At 36.2% G+C, this 21,838-nt stretch overlaps 1 protein-coding gene and 1 long non-coding RNA gene across 10 annotated transcripts in view; one reads left to right on the top strand and one right to left on the bottom strand.

Annotated features, from left to right (window-relative positions):
* Positions 1-14,659, top strand: part of CPEB3 (cytoplasmic polyadenylation element binding protein 3) — an 85,435-nt gene extending 70,776 nt beyond the window's left edge. For all 8 annotated transcript variants that reach the window (XM_027672398.1, XM_027672393.1, XM_027672401.1 and 5 more), the window contains 4 exons: positions 3,341-3,459; positions 4,746-4,860; positions 7,571-7,752; positions 10,670-14,659. In XM_027672398.1, coding sequence (XP_027528199.1) covers positions 3,341-3,459; positions 4,746-4,860; positions 7,571-7,752; positions 10,670-10,897 — 644 coding nt within the window. In that variant the 3' untranslated portion in view covers positions 10,898-14,659. The remainder of the gene's footprint in view (positions 1-3,340; positions 3,460-4,745; positions 4,861-7,570; positions 7,753-10,669) is intronic.
* Positions 1-20,369, bottom strand: part of LOC113961799 — a 34,921-nt gene extending 14,552 nt beyond the window's left edge. The window contains exons 1-2 of one of the 2 annotated variants that reach the window (XR_003532385.1): positions 20,020-20,369; positions 3,331-3,399 (exon numbers count right to left, since the gene is read on the bottom strand). This is a non-coding gene — a long non-coding RNA (uncharacterized LOC113961799). The remainder of the gene's footprint in view (positions 1-3,330; positions 3,400-20,019) is intronic. The other variant, XR_003532386.1, reaches the window with a different exon arrangement.
* Positions 20,370-21,838: the final 1,469 nt, after the last annotated feature.

Genomic DNA, 21,838 nt, shown 5'->3' with positions numbered 1-21,838 from the left:
TAGAAGTCAGCTGGCCATGCAGTAGAGCTTTGAGGGGATTAGGCTAAGGTCTCACTGTGTGTAGCAGAAATAGGAATAGAAATAGAAACTGTAGGACAGGATATAATGCCTGAAGTAGACAGTTTTGAGAATCTCTTCAGGAAGAAATACTCTTAGAGTTTTATAAATTTATAGCCAAACTTAAGATTTAAATACAGAAAAAAGAAAATTAGTTACTGTTAATTTACAGATTGGCATGCTGGTTTTAATTTAAATTTTGGCTGAAGTTATTAAAAATGGTGCTTTGCTCCTGTACAAACAAAGTTATTTAATTATTAAACTGCACATAGTGTGAGATAATTCTTTGTGCAATGTCAATTTTGGCATGGTTATTTTTCAATTTTATTTTTTTATACTGGAATCTTGAGTTCAAAGTGCATCTCCTGCTTTAGAGTGCAGCTCTAAACAGTGGTATTCTGAGGAAGAGGGTGACTCTTCAGTAACAGCAACACCTAGAACTGCTCATGAGAAGGACCTGCACCTTTATGAATGTAAGGTTTTTGCATCCCTATGTGCTTCTGGAAAATAAGTAAAAATACCTTTAATTTTGGCAGGTATCTTTCTTGACCATATCAACCTCCACATGATCCTAATATTATCAGAAGTTCTGTTCTTTATTTATTTTTCATTTGGTGTAATCTTTGTTAATCTTCAGTACCAGAAGTCCTTGAATAATCGGAATAGATGTGCTGTCACCAGGTTTTTGAAGTAATGCTGGACATCCTGTCGTGCTAATCCAGCCTGCTTGCTTTTCTAGATTAACAGAATGAACTGCTTACCAGGGTCTTAAGCGGACCCCCATGGACCCCATAGCATGCAGGGGAAGGTTTTAATCACAGAGGTGTAGAGAAATTAGGAGTATCTGTTTGGTTAATTTGGTTAATTTTAACTGTTTTGGGAAATTATGATCATACCATTTACAGTATCCCCAAGTGGCAGTCAACTCCAACTACCACAGATGTGACCTCTTATTATGATCCAGAAAACCCTGAACAAGCTTCCTAAGATTGTAAAGATTACACTCCAATCTGTTGTCCAGACTTTTGCTAAATAATTAAGTCATAAGAAACACTTTCCAATTTTCATTTTGACTTTATGCTAGAGAAATCTCCAATATTTTACTGGTTTAAGATTATAAAAGTCCAAAATGGACAAAATTCTCTTTTTTAGAGTTCAAAATTTATGGTGTGGCCAGCAGATAAATCTTAAATGTTTGCATCTATTTAAATGTATTGTAAACTATTCTTTTAAAGTATGCATAAATGTACATGTATTCTTACTTAGTTTTTTCATCGTACTGGAATGATCTACACTGCATTTTCTGTGAATTTGTCTCATGAGACATTTATCTAAAATAGAAGGCAAGGATTGGGCTGAGGCTTAAATTGTGATCATTTGGCTTTGGAGTCGTAATTGCCATGTAGTCTTTTCCAAGTATCTGCGTTTTTGACTGGGACATTTTATAAGACTGAAAGAACTGCTAAATTAAAGATACTTTAATTTGTATGAAGTTAATTTTGTATGAAGCTGTAATTATTACATGTAATCAGAAGGGATGGGATGGAGGTAGAAATAATGAGTGCATGGATGGAAATAAAATGATGCTAAAAGTGATAGTGATTGCAAGGGAATTTTTTTCATACTCTAATTAATTTTGTAAAATCTAAAACTGGAATGTTGAAGCATGTTTATATCTTTAAGGGACTGTTTTAAGCGAAATACTTCTGCTGCAAAGGAAACAGATGTTTTTACTCAAGAAGTATTTCACTTTTTGTTGGAACTAGTATCTTTAATCTACTCCAACTCTAGCTATGCAAGCTCCTTGTTTACTAGCAAGAGTGATGACCAAACTGTTTTGTTTTCTTGGGCAAGTCAGTGTTTCTAGATGTGTTCTGGGCTATAATGATGTTAATGCAAACTTTTTTTGGCCTCTAAAAGCAAACAGTTGCATAGAATTTAATATTCTTTGAGAAGTCACACAGGAGTAGGGACAGTAGGGTAAGAGGTGGTTTGGTAGATAACTCGACAGAAGAAAACACTTTTTCAGTGTCTATATTGATTTTTTTTATAAATCAGAGTTGTGTAGTATTTATCTAAAAAGGACATGTCAAACAGTTTTCACTCAATACTCATAAAAAATAGGGTAAGTCAGTACTATATGAACAGCAAATAGACTCTGCATGGCTATGTTTGATACTTATATATGATGTGTCATCATGTATGTGCTTACTTTGTGTCAAGAATCTTAGGCAGAGGAAGTCTAGCAGTCCCTGCTTAAACTCCAGCTGCCTCCGGTTGCTGAGGATTTTTTGAAAGAGGTATTCTGTAAGACACACAAGTGGCAGATTATAACGATCACAGCCGGCATGTTCACACTGAGTGAGAAAACTGCGTTGTACTGATGGTGGAGCGAAGGAGCACTGCACGCTCTGTAGGAAATCCTCTCAACCAGGCAGCTCTATTCCAGTCAGCAGCCAGTCCTTACCTGCCTTTGCTCAGGGCAGAGGGTGCTGTATTAGTTTTTACTCCTGAGGTATCAGAAGCATAGGCTGCTTGGGTCAAATCTTCGTTCAAATTTAACAACATGAAGTAAAACTCAAAGTTTTCTTGGCAACTGCATTCAGAAGAGCAGAGTGCTACACACACTTAATTTTACTGGCTCATTTAAAGTCTTAAAATTCTGAATCACATGAACAATTTTAGTGGACTTCTTTCTTTTGAACTGCTTTATTTAAGTGTAAACAACAACAGCGGGTCTTTACTCATAAAAAACCACAACACGTTGTTTTTCTCTTGAGTTTATTGTTTTTAGGGGACCATTTTTTTCATAGTTAAGTATGTAAGCATAAAAGTCTATTTTTCTGTTTACCTGACGAGTTTCTTCAAGAATTAGCCCTTACTTCTAGAATTTATTAATTGTATATAGTAAGCAGAAATTTAGTGCCTCCATTCTAAGATAATAATCACTGATACCAGCAGATACCACGGAGAAATAGCTCCAATACAGTTGTTGGATAGTAAGAAACCCTTATTCACCAGCCTATGTTCTCAGTGCTCAAAATCATTAATTAATCAAATAAACATCCTCACATGCAGCAAACACTAGTCTCCATTCTGAAATCAGTACTGTATGAGGATATGATATATTCGGTGAATTTAATTTATGAAAACAAACTAGCAGCCTTAACAACTTATTTGTAATTTGCAGATCTTATCCACTTCTTGGGTTTGTTTATTAAAAAAAAAAAGCTTTATAAATTAATCTGTTATTTTTCTTTCTTGTACCCTTACCCTTTCCAAGGTTACGCCTTTCTGCTGTTCCAGGAAGAAAGCTCTGTACAAGCTCTGATAGATGCCTGTCTGGAAGAAGATGGGAAACTTTACCTATGTGTGTCAAGTCCCACAATCAAGGATAAACCAGTAAGTAGCTTATGCCATGACACTTATGCTGGTTGCTAGCACGTTTGCTGTTACTCTTTTCAGTTAATAAATAAATAAAAAAATACAGTTAATTACTTGTCACTTCCTGTTTCTGCCCTTGCTGTTACGTTGAATTGACTTTCTGTATCAGCATAACATGGCTTCAACATTTGTTTTTTCTGATAAATACCATGTTCAATCAGTACTCTGGTATCTAAAAGGAGAATGCATCCTTTTAGAATGTTAGCTGTAAAACAATGGAATTGTAATTTTCTGGCTATGTTATTTGAGAGAAAAGAAAGCCTTTTGCAGTGAAGGGAAGAAACTTAACCCTGCCAAATTAAAATCCAGAAAGCATCAAATATCCTCTGTACTTCATTGGGTTTCTTAATTATTATTTTTTTATGCATGCAATAGCTAATCAATTTATAATTTAGGCCTCATTTACCTTATAGAAACTGCAGGGTAAAATCAAGTACTGCAGACAGCTATAGCAGAATAGAAGACATACAGTAACCTGTTTTTATTGTTCACATCTCCAACTTTCTTTAATGTTAGTCTTTTTTTTTGCCTGTGGATGTATACAGATTAGATGAAAACTACAGACAAGTAAGATAAGATAAAAAACATGCTGCCTTTTAAAATCATTATTGAAAATCTTGCACAGATGAATGAACAACCCAAGATTACAGCACAGTGAGTGGGCTTGTGTGATTTCTAGAATCAAAAAAAAATGGATTGATGAACAGCTCTATCTAAATAACTTCTGAGCAGTTTTTTTTCTGTACAGTCTGAAGATTTCTTATCAACTGTGTTGCTTGTTGCTCAATAGAAGTAGGCATTCACACATTATACAAACTCATTTTGTATCCAATCGCTGAAATTAATTTTATCTCCACTCCTATCAGTGCTTTAAAATTTGTGGATCGCTGGATGTGCAGTCCAAACTGCAACTGTAATTGCAGATAGATGGTAAAAAGTTCTGAAAGACCTTTCACAGATTTCTTACTATTTCTTACTATAATGGCCATTAGGGGCAGGGGATTAATGAGGGTAGGAGTTTACAGTGGTGAAATTCAACTCAAGCCTGGCCTCTAGAGGTGGTAAATGAATTGTCCACCTTCTTTTGGACACTTATATAAGCAATGTTCTCACATTGTTTTGGTGCTAATGCCACCGATTTACTGTCTACACAAAGTTAAAATTTTGGTTTTAATTATAGAAAGATTTGGCAGTTTCTTAATTAAGTGGCCAAGTTCCTCGACTAAAAACAGTCCTTAATACAGGTGCAAATTCGACCTTGGAACCTAAGTGACAGTGACTTTGTGATGGATGGGTCTCAGCCTTTGGATCCAAGAAAAACAATCTTTGTTGGAGGAGTTCCACGGCCCCTCCGAGCTGGTGAGTAGAAGGAAAATGTAGTAGGGGGGTCCAGATTAAGTAGAAAAGATATGTGTAAAAGAACAGAAGATATACCATGTGTTTTCCACAGATCACAGCTTGGTTTGTAAGTCAAAGGGTTTCTTCCTGTCTGCAGAATACAAACCGTGAACATTTTTTACCTTTTAAGGACGTTACTAATGAGGATTGCCAGTAGAAACAGTTTTCCCCAACTTTGCATAATACCCTAGAACTTGTCTGATTTTTTTGTAATATAGACCATCTTAATCCTAACCCTGCATTTGTTTGCTGAGATGCAGACAATTTCCCCTTTCCTTTGACTAGAAGACAAACTTCTCCCGGACTCTTTCCAAACCAATTCCAACGTCAACTCTTTCCCTTTTATTCAACCCTTACCCTGATTTTTTTCATGGAGCTATGGACAAGGCCTCTCAGCTATTGTCCTGAAAAAAATTTCTCCCAACCAGATCTCTTGGTGGCCCAACACTGAAGACCATTTTCCAGACTCTTTCCTAATGTAGTTTTTTCCCCTCCGTTTCTTTTTCTTCACCCTTAACTCTTTTTCTTCACTTTTATTTGCAGAGCCATAGACAAGACTCCTTAGCCTTTGGCCAGAGGAAAGATTTATCCCAGCTCAGATCTCCTGGCAGCCCCATTTTGTTTTGAAGGCCCCCTTTCAGCACCACTCCCAACTGTAGCTCGACACTCGTTTCTTTCTTCCTAACCCTTACGTTGCTGGTGAGCCAATGACAAAGTCATGAAACAAGTCAAGACATTTCTCCTGGCTAGATCTTTTGGCAACCCTCACTTCTGTTTAGTAGTCCCTCTCCGTGCTTACTCCAAGGCAGCTGCATGGTTTCTATTTTTCACCCACTCAACCCTAATTCTCATTTTCCAGGACTGTAGTAGACAAGACCTCTTAGTCACTGTCTGGAAGAAAGACTTCTGAATCAGGTTTCCTTGTAGCCCTCACTTTCCTTTGGCAGCCGCTTTCCAGCCCACTAGAATTTAAGCTCCTCACTTTACCTTTTGCCTAATCCTAAGTCTTTAAGGAAGCTGTACACAAGGTCCCCCAGCCGCTGCAGACAGTAAGATTTCTCCTAGTCCAGGTTTCTTGGCAGCTTTCACTTCCCTCTGCATCTTAAAATAAGGCAGAGTTGTAAGATGGTAATTATGTAAATAGTAACAATTAAACATTACCTCATTTCTAATGATAGCCTTTATAAAAAACTGTATGTCATTTGGCGTGTCATAGATCACATTTGAAATGCATTACATTTGAAAACTAATGCCTTTAAATAGTTAACTTCTCTAAAGCAGCCAAACAGTTTCCAGTTTTTCTTGTTTGCAGCTTTAAAGATCTGGTACAGAAGTGTTTCCTAAGTGTTTCCTAAGATATCTGAGCACTGCATGGTCTCCTTGCCCTGGAATCCTATGTATTCTTTGTCCATTGGCAAGAGTAACTTAGTGGAACTACTGTTGTAAATATCTTTAAGTGTTCCTGATGTTTATTCTGTACTGTCATTTTCTGAGATCACTACCACATAATGATTCCAAATCATTAGAAAGCAGAAGAATCTACTAGTGACTACATTATGCTGATAGTTTTTCCTTACTGTTTGGAGCAAGAGTATTACCTGGTTTGGTAGAATGAGACACACACAAATTTATACAAACACAGATACCTACTCAGTTTAAAATTGTCTCTATTCTGTGTATAATTTACTAGTCAAAATTTTGTGAGAACTACAAGGATTTAAATATTTAGGGTGGGGGTTTTTTAATTTTATTTTGCATAGCTAAATTGTAACTTGCTACAGAAAGTGTTTTCACACATTAGCACTAGAAAATGGCTGACTTGGCAGGGCCCGTATAGGTCCCAGTATTTTGTGTTGTCCATCTGACAAATTTGTTTGCCTGTGAGCTTCTACAGACAGAGAACTTGGCTCAGTGACCATACGTCCTTGCACAGTTCACATGCCTTTCTCTGCTTGCTTCAGCCTCTTTTCTACTTCCTTCAGTTCTTTCCCTTAACTTTCCTTCTGTATGTTTCCTCAGCCATGCACTCAACCTGTCTTATTTTATGAATGATATTTCTGACTTCCTTACAGTTATTCTTAGTATCAGAAAAAGCAACAAACCATTTTAAAAGATCCATGAGCAAGATAATGTTCCACCAAAATACTAATTTAAGTTGCACTGAAAATGTAGGCTTGCTTTACCTGTAGTAACTTCTGATGTTTCACAAATTTTTGTTTCAAATGTAAAACACCTCTTTAATGTCTTTTGAACCTTAGTAGTTAGGGCGAAATATCAGATTCTAAATATAGAAATATCTCTAAGTGATCTTACATGCAAACTAGCATTAAGAAGCCTGGCTGGAGCTACCTAATGCCTAATACCAGAGTTTTAATTTATAGTATTGTAAATTCCAGTTGATCTGATACCTGCTTTAACAGTGTAACTCTGCATATTTTTCACACTTCAGTCACACCAAGTTTCTTTTTACAGATTCTGTTTTTTACCTTATATTTTACTATCATTCATGTGGAGTTGATTCAATCTGTTAAAATCGGTGTTTCAGTTTGCAGTTTTAGACTTTGGAAGACAAGTATGCTAAGGCAAATAGTGCTTTTTTAAATGCAACAATCCAAATGCAACACTATTACTTATGTTAAATCTATTATATTTAACAATTGACTTCTTGCAGTTGAATTGGCAATGATTATGGACCGTTTATATGGAGGTGTCTGCTATGCTGGCATTGATACAGACCCAGAGTTGAAGTATCCAAAAGGTGCTGGCAGAGTGGCTTTCTCCAACCAGCAGAGCTATATTGCTGCTATCAGTGCTCGCTTTGTCCAGCTCCAACATAATGACATTGATAAACGGGTAAGTAAAATAGCGTGGAACAGAATGGTTGTTACAAAACTGTACAGAAATTAAAATCATTATTATTAACATTGTGTTGGAGAACACTGTAAATTCTGTTCCTCAGATGACATATGTCAATTTTTAAAAGCTTATTTAAGCATCTAAAGCAGAGTCAAAAAATATCTCAGACATGTTTAGCACTAAGAGTTGAAAATGGTTGTAAGTACGTTTGCTCTTGGTTTTGTTTTGAATTCTGTAGGTCAAATTCCACAGCATTTCCCAGCTTCTTTCTCTTCCTGTAGATGTTTGCTCGTTCTGCATCAATGGCTTTTATTTTGGTGATTACTTGTATAGCTTCTGACACTTTTGCTGTTATGAAGCACCATTTTCTGTCAGTAGTGTATGTCTAGACTTGATGTCCCTAAAGCAGAGGTTTATTGTAAGTAAAATAGGTGATGCTGACCTCAAAAGTCTTGAACATTATTTAAGTAAAACCATATGCTAATAGACGCTTGATAGGCAGAAGGGGAGGAAATTACTTGGTTTTGTTCAGTCAATATGAAATCCTGGTTTCTGAAGGGCTTTTCAAGTATAGAGTGAAGTTCACTTAAATCTGAGTTAAATACATTAGAAGAAAACATTACTTAATTTCCAAGATTTTTTTTTCCTTTAGACCTTCTGTCTTCACCTCTTGATTACACATACAAACAACACCCATGTTTTTGAGGACCCAGCAATTTAGAATTATTCAAAAGAACATACAGCATGCACTGCTGCTAAGTATTTTTCCAGTAGGGATGACTTGTTTTCTCCTTAATCTGATATAAATTGTTTCTTCAGAAGTCAGTTTAACAGGTACTGGGTGTGTCTGTTACGTGCACTGTGCATATAAATCCACACAGCTGCAAAGTTTGAAATACATCTCTTTAAAAATCTGAATTGAACTTTTTGTCAGATTCAAGGAGGTCATGGAGTTATAAGTCCTCAAATAATTTTCCTGTGGTACTGTACACCATATTGCATTAACTAAGACAAGGCTATTCCTAAAGATTTCTTGTCCATTGAATTCTGAAAAATCTTAGATTGAGAAGAGTCTCAATCACATGTTGAACACTCTGAGATTTATATACCAGCCATGCTTACAAGGGGTTTCTTTCTAAGCTTTAGGGTAGAGCCACAAAAGATGCTAGCTAGTAGGTTTTTTATCAGTCACTTCCTTTTTCACTTGGTTGATTGATAATTCAAGTTTATTTAATTATCTCTTATCTGTTTTGAATAGGTTTATGTGTGAGTTTGAAGAAGTATGAAACCTCTTAATAAGTCCTTAAATCTTAGTTTTTTAAATCTAATAGATTGAAAATCCCTGGACTGTACAGCATACATTCTTAAAATCATTTCACTAGTAACCAAAGCAAGAAAAGACATGAGAGAGCGAGAGACTCTATTTCAGGCCTTCACAATTCATGCTTGGGAAATGCGAGTAGGTGGGGATCTAGAGCTGTGTTGGACATTGGACCTGCTTTCTTCCAATTTAATTTGAGACAGTGCTGTTTTATTTTACAGGATGCTTCTAATTTTAGTGATATGGCATCTGATATGCAAAATGGCAGTTATTCAGACTTGTTCCATGCAATACCAGTAGTACGGTGTAATTAAAAAAAATAGATTGGCAGCCCTACCTGTTAAATAGGCAAGAAATATCATTCACTATATAAGCTTTACTTCAAATGAGTAACATTTGTTGAAGTGTGATCAGGATAAGCTGAAGTAAAATACAGCATAAAGCTTTTATGGGGAATGCTTCTTGTCGTTCAACTTAACATTTCTTTCTGTGTTTCTTTAACTTTGTATGTATTTAAGTGTCATTACTAGAGTCAGGTTTTCCTTGCAGTATACAAATTGTGCCAGACTAGCACTTGTGCAGTTACAGCAAAATTATTTATAATAAATGTGTATTTAAATTTTTCTGTGTCTTCTAATGCAGTTGACTGTACTTCAACTACTTTATAAATAGCATCATAGAGCTGTAAGAATTATACATGCATGAACTAATGATTTCCCTGGAATGAACAAGCACTCAATTTAAATGTGTAGGCATGACTTGATTCATAGGAACAGACACACAGGAAAGAACTTATATGTTGTCAACTCCTGTAATAGCATTAGTGCCAGTGTCTAGTCATCCATCAACCCTGCTGTGTTTGGCACAAGTGCTTTAAAAACAAAAAGCATAACAGCCCCAAGATGTTTACAATTGAGTGTAGGACAAAAGTCATCAGCTCTCCAGCCTGTTTGTAATTGATGGCAAGGCCCTAGTTGGAATTACTGTGAAATGTTGTTGCACTGCAAGAGCTAAAAATCTTTAGATAGTGATTTTTTGCCTACAGAATTCAGAGTAAATTATTTAATACAAGTACTTTTAATTTTGTTTAATTTGAATCTCTTATTAGTCTGGTCCTGCATCTTGCAATTCACAAAAAAACCAAAGGAAAAAAAATCTTCTCTGGAAAAAAAGCCCTCTGAAACTCACCGGACCTCTGAAGTTTAGAAATGTAATTTTGTTCTTTATAATTTTTTTTCCCAAATGCTGCTCTCGTGGCCTGCCCCCATAACAACTGTATTCACATTCCTGGAGTTTTCTTAGATGGTAGGAAAATCCTCTCAGATGCTATTTTTACTGCACTTCCACCTTAGTACTTTCCCATACCTCACTTTTCCAAGAAAAAGTTACAAAAGCACACCCTTTTTTTTTGAGATTTTCTGACAGATAAAGTGGTTGGTATAAAAATTCAAATACCAACCTCTTGGCTTAATCCTGCATCAGTTGAAAACCTTCAATAGTGTCAAAAAAAATTAAAATATTACTTTTTTTTCTGTTCACGCTTAGCAAAAGTATGAAATCTCCTTACAGCTGTTCTTCTTCTTCCTGGTGCAGGTGGAAGTGAAGCCATATGTGCTGGATGATCAGATGTGTGATGAATGCCAGGGCACTCGCTGTGGTGGAAAATTTGCTCCATTCTTTTGTGCCAATGTTACCTGTTTGCAGTATTACTGTGAATACTGCTGGGCAAGCATACACTCTCGTGCTGGGCGGGAGTTCCACAAACCACTGGTAAAGGAGGGAGGCGACCGGCCCCGCCACGTCCCGTTCCGCTGGAGCTGAACCCCAGGCCTCGCCCAGCAACAAGTACTGGAGTAAATAAAATTGAGTGAAAAGAGAGCGCTGCCTCAGGGCTTAGTGTTCTGGAAATCTGTGCATTCGTCCTCGACTTTAATGAAGATATGGGTCTTTTTATTACTATTATTATTATTTACAGTCACATTACTGAACTCAGTGTCCAGTATAATACAAACCGGCAGAGTGTAACTGTACTGATTTTGCACTTTGATTCACACAAACATCTGCTTGGTACCTTAATTTCCTACACAAGACTTGTCACTAGTGACATTATGTAGACTGCCATTCTCATCAGCCTTCACTGGGCTGATGTGTGTGTGATGAAGATTTTTTTAATATAATTATAATTATTTTTATTTTTAAACTGGAGCATGCACTTATTTTCAGAAATTTAGACTTGCCCCTAGCAGATGACTTTACCAAAGGTAATATTCACAAGTAGGTGGCAGATGTAGCAAAAACTTAAACAGATATTCAGCAATCATTAGTTTGGGTCATTTAGAATAGTAATAACCCTTAAAGAAAATAAGCCTTTAGTTGCTCTCCATTTTGACTTGTAAGGATGATACCTCATAAGCTGGATCAGACTTTTTTCTTTTATTTTGCTGAGGGTTTTTTTTGTTTGTTTTGTTTTGTTGGGTTTTTTTGTTTTGTTTTGTTAGGTCTTTTAGTGTTATGTAAATGTATGCTGCAATAGCTTTTGCTGCTATTAAAATGGTATTACTAATACCATAATACTCTATTCAGGCTAGGGTATCAATTAAAAATGAATATGTGATTAAAATAGTGATGGCTGCTGAAAGGAGATCAGTATAGCATACAGAAAAGCTTCCAAGGAAGGTCAATATTTTTTGACTGCATGTTTACTTAATCAGGTTGCTGCATGCAATAAATTTTATATATGTCTAATATAAAACCTGCCCACAATGCACAAATTATGAATCTTCGTAGGCTACAAAATGCTCAGTAACAAAAAAAAATTGATTACTGACTGGAGGAAGGCATGCCTCAGTAAATGTAATGCTTCTGAAATTAGGATCAGCCCATTACAGAATGACCTATATTACAACAAATATAAAAACTAGCTGTAGGATATTCTTAAAACAAATTTGTGGATGGTAGATGAAGTACTTTGCGGTGCTCTGTTATATATCGTGCAATTTATTTTATATAGTAAAGTGATTATGTCTAGTACTGTGATCAAACTTAACTGTTAAAGCCTCTGTATCCGACATTAACACATTTTTGACAGTTCATAACAGGTACATAAACAGAAATGAGCTCTTAGATACAATCTCTCTCCTAATGCTTGCATCATTTCCGTAGCTGCAGACCGTGTCCAGAAAACCAAAGAGCTCATGTTAGCGTACATACACTACCGATTAGATAGTCTGTCAAACTAATAAACTAGGCACATTTAAGGAAGTTAGGAAAAAAAGTGGTGCTAAAGAAATGTCTGCATATAAAAGTAACATGAGATGTCTGCTCTGTGGATGTGGCGTTATCTCTCTAATCCCTGGATGTATCCTGTGAAGCTTGAATACAATTAAGACCTGCTAATACAGTGGACATTTTTTTAGCATGAACTATGGGGCTGCAGATAGCATATAAATATAAACACACTTGGTATACTAATGATTGTGAGAATGTGTACACTATTTTTTTTTCTTTTTCCTCCTTTGTTTTTGCAGTTCTGGGGACAATCTGACTGGATATGACACCGCATAGTAGATTTAAATGTTCTGGGTTTTGTTTGTTGTGATGTCCTTCTTTGTGTCTAATTTAGTAAGTTGGTTTTCCCAATGTTTAGTTGCGAGTATTGGCTTTGAAAGGATTTTTCTGTTTTTGGAGAAAAAAAAAGAAAAATAGTTTTTTACTGGTTTAAAATGCTTATTATAATTATCCCTTTTGAAGTTACTTCTGGGCGGTTTTGTGATATTGTTTTTCCCAGCCCAGGTGTCTTTTCTGTTTTTTTTCATCTGTACAAGACATTTTGTTATGCACTACTTTTTGTATCTAGACAGTTTTCAACAGTCGGCTGATGATTTTTTTTAAAGAAAAAGGCATGCTTTCTGACTGACATGATCTTTTGCAATACCTCAATTTTGAAATATAGGAAAGAAAATGATATTTTCTAAGTAAGTTTATTCAGAAAAATATATATTAATTTAATTCTGCAAGAAAAATGATTTAACAGATGGGTAACTTTATTTTTTTCATGCTTATTTGAGTTTTTTTGAAAATGAAGAAGTTAGAGCTTTATAACTGTAATATTAAAGATCATAGCTAACCTACAGAAATCTACCTAATTATGTGAAAGAAGTAAATCTTTTTGAAGAAATACCCCTCTTTCATGTAGAAAAATACCCCCAGAGAGAAAGAGAGCGAGCGAGAGAGAGAAGCTGGAAAATGTACAATATAGCATAATGTTGGATTAAATCTGAAACAAAATCATCATTAAGAACAGATGTAAACACAAACTCCATTTGGTGCTGAAAGTTGTGAATAGAAGGTGAAAAAATATTTTCCCTTAATTTGTATATTTATAATCAAGTGTGATTATGCACGACTGACCAGAATTGTGAGAGTTCTTCTGTTTGTATTTTTTTAAAGAGAACTTTTTTTAGTTTATTAAATTATGACATGCTCCCTTTTGTTTTGTAAATGAATGTGCCCCTGAGTTGTTAATATGTTATATTAAAAGAGGGTCCTTCAAAAAAAGTTATTTTTTAAAATATGGAGTTCTGAACTGCAACTTGACTAAGAAGCCCCTGGGTACAACAGGTCCTATTGTGGCCTTTTCTGATGTGAGACTTGAACTAGTCGATTTTTTTGAAGGCTAACCTAACCTCGACTATTTGTTGTTATGTGCAATACTGTTTGTACTGTTTGTATAAAAAAAAAGAAAAATGAAAAGAAAAAAGGCATAAATCTTTATTGCAGATTTATTTTCATTGCAGACTTTAGACATTGTGATTCACTAAAATCATTTTTCTACTGTCAAATATGTACCTTTTCTTCATGCTGGTATTTTTTCAATAGTAATGTAGCCTTTGTACTGAGACAAATTTTCATTGTTATTTTTAGAAAGATTTTTTGCTAAGAAAAAAATTAAACATATTTACATATTTTTCATTTTTATTTCGTATTTTCTTTAAGGAGTGCTTTCTCAACCATTAATATAGTTGTTTCTGGGAGAGACTTTCATATCTGGTCAATGTCATTAATATTATTTTGTATTTTTACTTGGAATAAATTAATTTTATGATGCTGATTCTTTAAAAGTTTATTTTTTTCATTTTCAGTTATTTTTGAAGCTAAAATCTTTGTAATATTGTTACTAAAGTGTCTAGTTTTTTGAAATGCAAAGCTTTATGTATTAACTTGCTGATGTGGTTTACAATAGTGTGGCAATGATGAAAATGGTTGGTTATGTAAAGTGATTGGAAAATTGTAACAAAGAATTGGGCAATAAAATGACAGAATGAAGCAGAAAAAACGTGATATTTTGAAAAGCCTTTTCCTTTATCAAAATGATTTAGGGAGATAATAGGGATGTCACAGTACCAGTTCGCTGTCTAGATTTATACACCACCAGTGTTGATGAAACTATTGCCGTTATAAGGAACTAAATCTATTGAACAATGGGTTTTTGACCCTGCCCATTCAGCATAATTCTTCATTACTTTTCTTGTCATGAACTCAATAAACTCTCTTTTCGGTAGCCTTAGATTGAACCTCCTAAAATATCTATTCTTCATTGTATTTTGCCACCGTGTTATTTATTTAATTAAATTGACCCTTTCCCGCACACCTTCCTTTCTGCATGCGTTTCTCAGTGGCAGCATGGAGCAGACTGTTGGTGCCCACACCATTTTCTAACCCAGTTACCACCCGGCGTTGGTAGCTGCCCAGTTGTTGCGAAATACTCTCTGTCCATTTCCTGGTAGCAATGCAGTAACCCCATATTGCCGCCACCTCTGAACATCCGTTCAGCTTCTTTGTCTTTCTCCGTTCTTCTCTGCCTCTCTCGTGTCTTTGTCCTTTTTTCTTTTGTATTGGCAATACCAAGGGCCAGTATCAGAACACTTTCCACCTCCATTTACATCACCTTTGTTTCCCCATGCAGCCAGAAGAAACCCCTTCCTGAAGCCAGTGACTCTGTTCTGGCACCTGAAACAATCCAGACTAAAACTGGTGTTGCGTAAACAGGGCATACAATGGCTTTCTCTAGACAAAACTATTGCTTCCACAAGCTACTGATGACCTTTTAGACCAACTTAATCTAGAGTGTTAGAGTGGCTCATCGGTAACTTGTGGGAAGAAATGTGCCCAGAGTTGGTCTATTGTGTATCCTCTGTGTGTTCAGTTCTGTAAGTAATGTATAGACTAGATCAAATAGTGAAGTAAAATTTAGACTCAAATTAGGTACTACTGGTTGGAATGTACGCAAATTGCAAACAAAGGAGATTAAGGAATGAAGAGGGAATAAAAAATTCCTGCTAAGTGGTACAAAGTTTATGCTTATATTTCTGCCGACATGCTTGTATTTTATAGCCTGCTAGCAAGGCATGGGCTAAAACAAATTGTATTGCAAATATGCAGTTAGCAAATAACTTTGCTGATTTCACTATCTGTTAGAGTAGTAAAAAAAAAAATGAAAAAGAAAAAAAAAAGGCGCTTAACTGGGAAAAGCTCCCATGTTAATATTTCAGTATTGTGACATCTCTACTTGCAAGGTATGAGTGAAAGATTAGTCACAGATTTGTAGAAATGTCTCTTTTGTTTAATCTGGCTTGTATGTAGTTGCTTTTATGCTAGTTTGTATGATGTCAGCTAAACCCTTTTTCTTTTCCTTCCTTCCTTTCTTTTTTTTTTAAAACAAACTTCTTAATCTCTGCTGCTATAGTGTTCTATCATACCACAGAGTATTTTATATTCATGTTAGTGACTACTCTATACCCCAAATGGGTAGCTGGTCAGAAATCACATTGGTCACGTAATTCTGACACACTCAAATTCACATGAGAAAAAGTTCATCAGTAAGTGGAAAACCAGGGTGCTAATAAGAGATAATTTTTGCTCTTTTTTCTTTCCTGGATATAGTTCTGTTGGGGTATAAAGTATTAGATATTTGTAATTTTACTGTCAAACTAATGGACATAACTTTTAGAACATTCACAGCTAAGATCTCTGTACTTGTTTTTCAACTAATTTTAAATGTACTGTATCTTTTATTACATGTTCTCCTAGATTGTTTTTGCTAGTAATTCTAACAAGGCTTCTTCCTTTTTGGCTTGGACTAATGCTTGTATGGAACTGCAGTACTGTGACTAAACATGGAGCTCAATGCTGCTATTGCTTACAACTGCTTAAACTTTGTAGTTTGGACTTTATTTTTTTCTGTAATAACTTATTAAATATAGTTGTATGAAGTACTGATATTTGTCATCCTTTGCACATGCTAAGGAAATCTTGGGATATGCATTATGGGAATGTAAACTAGATACAAAACCCCCAAATCTTGTACTGGAAAACTGTTTACACTAAATAAGGTTAAGCAGAGAAACAACTTACATGCACACAAACTGTCTTTTCTAGTTATTTTACAATGCAATATATGATCCACTTACGTTTTCTCTCTAAAATGGAAAAGCCACACTTGCTGAGTTATTTATTATGCTAAGCTGAAGGTAAATACAAAAATACGTATGATGGAAATATTTCTGAGAATGTAGTTTTCCCCACGAAGTGCAGCATCAAGAGCCACGAGAATAGGAAGTATTGGATTATTTTCTCTGAGCTTAAGGAAAATTACTGGCAAAGATACTGCACTCCTTTATTAGAAGTTTAACAATGTTTGCAGGCTAGGGATTAGAATGATCAGTAAAAAAAAAAAAGAAAAAAGTACCGCAACAGTAGTTTATAATGACTTATTTTTTAAGAATAGGAGACAAAGTTCAGTGATACAGCTGTGTGGAACTGCACAGAATATTTCTTTGAAAAAATATGAATTCTGCTATGTCAGGGCAAGTGAAGACCACAAGAATGATGCATGGTCTATGTCACTGCTGTCTTTCAATGTCTGCATAAATGCAGCTCAAGAACCTTGCTGGTACTATAAATACTAGAAATTACATGCTGACTTCATGTATGTGTTCCACTTAAACAGAAACTGAGTAGGATTACACCAGAAATTAAATGCCCTTTGGAAACTACGAAAAGCCGATGAGGTTACCTGTGCTAAGTATTGTGAAAGCTCCTTAGCGTGCAGAGCCCTGTGGCTTCTGTTACTCTAATTTATCCTAATATTACCTGGTGCAATATCTCATACATGAACTTGATTTTAAACCGATAGTGAATAATTATAACTTTCAGGAGAATGGTCTACTGACTGCTCTTCCAGGAGAAGTGCTTTTACAAGAAGCACTGTAATATGAATTCCAGTAGTGAATGAATGGATGAGAAGTTGTAGGCTTCTCATTTCTTCAGAGTTGAATTTGAGAAGGGAGTTCTTATAAACACCTTCCAATTAATGAGTGTTAAGTTACTAATTGTAGCCTTTCGCTGTACAATGTTCCAAGTCCATCTGGACAAAAATCAGTCTGGGTTTACCCCCTCTTCAGCTACAGAGAACAATTGTTCCTGTGGACCTTCTAATCCCCAATCCTTCCCTTACTGATAAAGTAAGCCATACCTCTTGCAAGTACACTGAAAATGACAATCTCTCTTCTCCAGCTGATAAAAGCATTTAACTCAGACTTTGCTTGCATTAAAGGTTGCAGTAACCTAATTTAAACCAATGCACTTAAGTACAAAGGGCTGCATGGCCTTTTTTTGCTTCTGGTTTGTATGTGTTATTTTGGCAAACTTAAACTGAACTAAAATAGCTACCTGTATGACTCTTGAAGCTTTGTATTAAGCCTATTTAGACATGCTTCTAAGCTAAGCATTTTTGCATTCAAGACACCAAAGCAACATGTCCGTCCTCACACAGACCTGCAGAAAAAGCCAGAGCTTAACTCTTAAAAGTCATAATCTGCTTTCCTCTGTTTAGCAAAAGATAAACAGCAGGAGCACACGAGGAGAATTGCTGCATTCTCTCCTAGGGATGGACCAAGGAATGGGTTTTAAAACACGCAACCTGTGCAACCTGTTTTCATAAAACTGTTAAGAACTATTTGTAAAACCCTTATGCCACACAATTCTATTATGAACACATGCCAAAGTTGCATGCACCAGCTGCACATGCAGATGATGGCTGTTCAAATGAATTTTCTTTCTCCCCAGGGTCAAGCAAGTTTTTACAGTTTATCTTGGGGTAACAAACTGTACCTACAACAGTTAGAGAAGGAAACATGATAAAGGTCCCCAAATATCCCCCTTTTCCTGTTTTTGAAGGAGAAATAAACCATAAACAAGTATGAAGTCATATGGCAGGCCCTTAGCAGTAGTTAGGACAGAATTCCTGCTGTTTTCCCCAGAGCACAGTAACTTCTCAATGTGTCTGTGCCTACCATTCATTGAGTGCCATGGTGGGCACTTGGGGCTAAATCAGTAAGATCAGGTATCCATTTACTACTTCTGGGAGCTTGAGTGATATTTATTTGCTACCAGCTTCCTAAAATCCCCTTCGAGCTGCTGCCTGGCATTACTTGGGCCTGTGTTTTTGTCCTAATACTTCTGAGTTGTTCAATAACCCAAGATCTACTTAGATTCTCCCTGTAGTTTTTTTCACCTGCAGGCCTAAACACATAAAGCACTTGCAAACATATTTATCAGCCCATGTTTCACATAACAGGAGAACAGTGTATTTCTCCTTCTCTATCCAATAGCCTGAGCGGTCAAAACACTTGGGGATATTTTTATTTTTTACTATTTTCTTTTTCGCAATTTCCTGCACTCTGGAGCAAGAAGTAAACCTTTTTGCTCATGGTTGTAGCAACTACTCTTCACTATTTGATGACACATACTTTGATAACTACCAAGTGAAGAAAAATGTTCTCTGGAACAGCATAAGCATCACCACTAAGGTAAATAATCAAAATCGTTGTTAAGGAAGTTACATGTAACTCTGTCATGCCCTCTGATACACCTTCTTGACTTGCTTGCCAGCTTCCACATGTACCCATTGAAATAAAAGTCTGAAAGAGAGAGAGGGTTGATACAATTCATATGCAAAATAATTCTGCAAAATACTGCCAAAAACCATGGCAAAGATACAATTCATGATCTCATCTCATCTGGTCTCCAAGATCTTTGCCTTTCAAAGTTACAAAAAGGCCTCTAATCTCATTGTCAGACTACAGAGCATGGGCAGTGTCAAATAGCAAACGTGAAATTCTGAGATGGACAAAATCTTGTTCATAACATACCTAATTCCTCCAGCTGTGCCTGGTGCATGTTGTTGTAGTCAGAGCCCACATCACAGACTCACAGCAAACACACATGTGCCAGAAATGTCCTGTTGAGCATTCTGCCTCTGCCTTTCTTACTTTGGACTAGATGTGCATGCTGTCACTTGTAAATTGTCAGCAGTTTATGAATGAGTGACAAGCAATGGTAATATTTCTTTGCTCCTCTCAAAGAACACCAAAATAATACTGGGATGTTAGTAAGATGATGTTGCACAATGAAGAGGATTCTGCCTAAAGAGATTATCTGTAGGGAGTAAAGTTCAGTGTAGTCACAACTTACTCTAGAAGGCAATTAGATTCCGGTTAAAAGACACGACACATATTCTGGCTTGTGGGTGACTGGCTGTTAGTTTCTTTTCCCCATTATCACTACCTGTTGTAGAATTTGTCACAGCTCAGAGCTGGACAGCTTTACTTCTTACAGTCACATCCCTTTATCTGCAACCATGAACGAACAAAACCAAAAGCATTTCCCCCCTTAGGATTTGCTACAAATATTAAAAAGTGTAAATACATTTTGACAACACCAACCAACATTTTACCTCTGTATAACAAGCTCATTATATGCTGAACACATTAATGTGGAATCACTTTCTAACAAAAATGGAATGCAATATCAAAGCCCAAAAGAATATATAAAATAGAAGGGAATAGAATATTGTTCTAACTAATTTGAAAACAGAATTCTACCTTACGGCTGGCAGTGGGACTCCACTTCACCAGAAAATGTTTCAACTTTTGTGTCGTTCTCATCCGCTCCAACTTTAGACAAACACTAATGTTACTCTTACTTTACAGCTATCTAACTAAACAGGTTCTAGCCTAGGAAATGCCTGCTCATGGCTTTTTAACTTACTTAATTGAACCTAATGACCTGCAAGTGCGAGCTAGTGAGGGTCAGGTGAGAAAAAAAGGGGAAAAGTTAAGTAGTCCATTTTATCTCCATTTTAATTAATGTTTTATCTAGAAAAATTTCAGTCACTCTGACAGAAATAAGCAGAGGAATTTGATACTCATTATATCAGGAGCTCAGAAATAGGACAGAAACCAGAATCAAGGGCTCCTCTCTCCCAAGGGGGTGTCCAAGCCTTTTAATTAGTAAGTCATTTCTATGCTCCCACCCTCTTAGTCCAGAGAATTCATTTTATATAGAAGTGAAATAACAGAAAGCAAAAGCCCTCCTCCAGTCACAGGCAGCATAACCCAAGGCATCGCTACTGTCATGAGCGTGAAATGCTCTCTGTAACACATCCTGCAAAGCAACTAAATAAACCAATGCTAAAGCACCTTGAGTGTTTCTGCATCACATTATTTACTTACAGGTGCCTAACTCAAGGACATGGATTATGCTCTGGCCACCACAAACAAAACAGACACAGTGATGCTCAAATTCAACAACATGGACATAATTTTGGTTTTCCTTTCCTCAGTTGAGATTTTTTATATGCTGAAATGTTTGCACTAGGTGCTTAGGTTGTTCTATTCAAAGATTCCAAGTATTGACATTAGAGCATAGCAGAAAACATATACTCCAGCAAGCACTGAAAAAAAAGGCCTGCCACAGAGAGGAAAAGGACATTAAAGTCTTGAAGTGCTGAAGAACCTGAATTCTATGAGGCAAAATCTAAACCAAGCAATAATGTAACCACCCCACCCCAATCCTAAAAAGGACAAAAAAGCAAATCCAGAGATAGCATGTTTTAGCACTTTTCTGTAAAGAGAGTTTAGAGGCAGAGAAGTACCATGTAATGAAAGCACTACCCTCAGAGCACACAGGATATAAACATGAGAAACTGTAATGGTGTCTTGCTAATGTTTTATTCTGGAAAAATCCGTAAGATACCAGGAAACCTATTGCTAGAATTCCTTCAGTAATACTGCTTCAATCACTGCCCTGAAAAAAGTTTAGTATAGACTATATAGCCAGAAGGCCAGAAAAAAAACTGGTCATGAGGAGATATGAGTTACTGAGTCTGGAAATTTCTACACAATTATATAACCCAGTAACTCCTGTAGTTAACTCACTGCTGTGTAATGGCTGCTGACAGCCAATCCTCAGTGAAGCCAGGGGTTGTATGAGACAAAGGAAAACAAATGCTAAAATATCTGATACCCTCCACATTTGTCAGACTATTCATACACAACATATTTTAAAAAAAAACTAAATCTTAAATTTACATCCATCCTATGAGTCTGAGCTCCACTCAGCAGAGCTTATAGAGTGTAGAGTAAATGTATAACGTAAGAGGAAAAGCAGCAAAGTGTGGGGGAGGATGAATCTCTTCTGCAGTTTAGCTTTGTATTAGCACAGTGTCTCAGACGAGCAAAAGGACTGTTCATACAAAACATAGTTCAGTGTGCCTTTCACAGAGCAACTGCAGCCCTGTGCTGAAGATGCCTGGCACTGCTCTGAAGTAGGACAACAACATCTGTTTGGAAAAGGATGTTAAGGAACATAATTTCTGTCTGGTGTTTGATTTCTTATTTCTGAATGACATGTGAGGGCAGA

The sequence above is a fragment of the Neopelma chrysocephalum genome, unplaced genomic scaffold (assembly GCF_003984885.1).
Source record: "Neopelma chrysocephalum unplaced genomic scaffold, ASM398488v2 Primary Assembly neopelma1_97390, whole genome shotgun sequence".
NCBI classification, from domain to species: domain Eukaryota; kingdom Metazoa; phylum Chordata; class Aves; order Passeriformes; family Pipridae; genus Neopelma; species Neopelma chrysocephalum.
The sequence above is the reverse complement of the archived record's forward strand: the minus strand, read 5'-3'. Positions and strand labels throughout refer to the sequence as shown.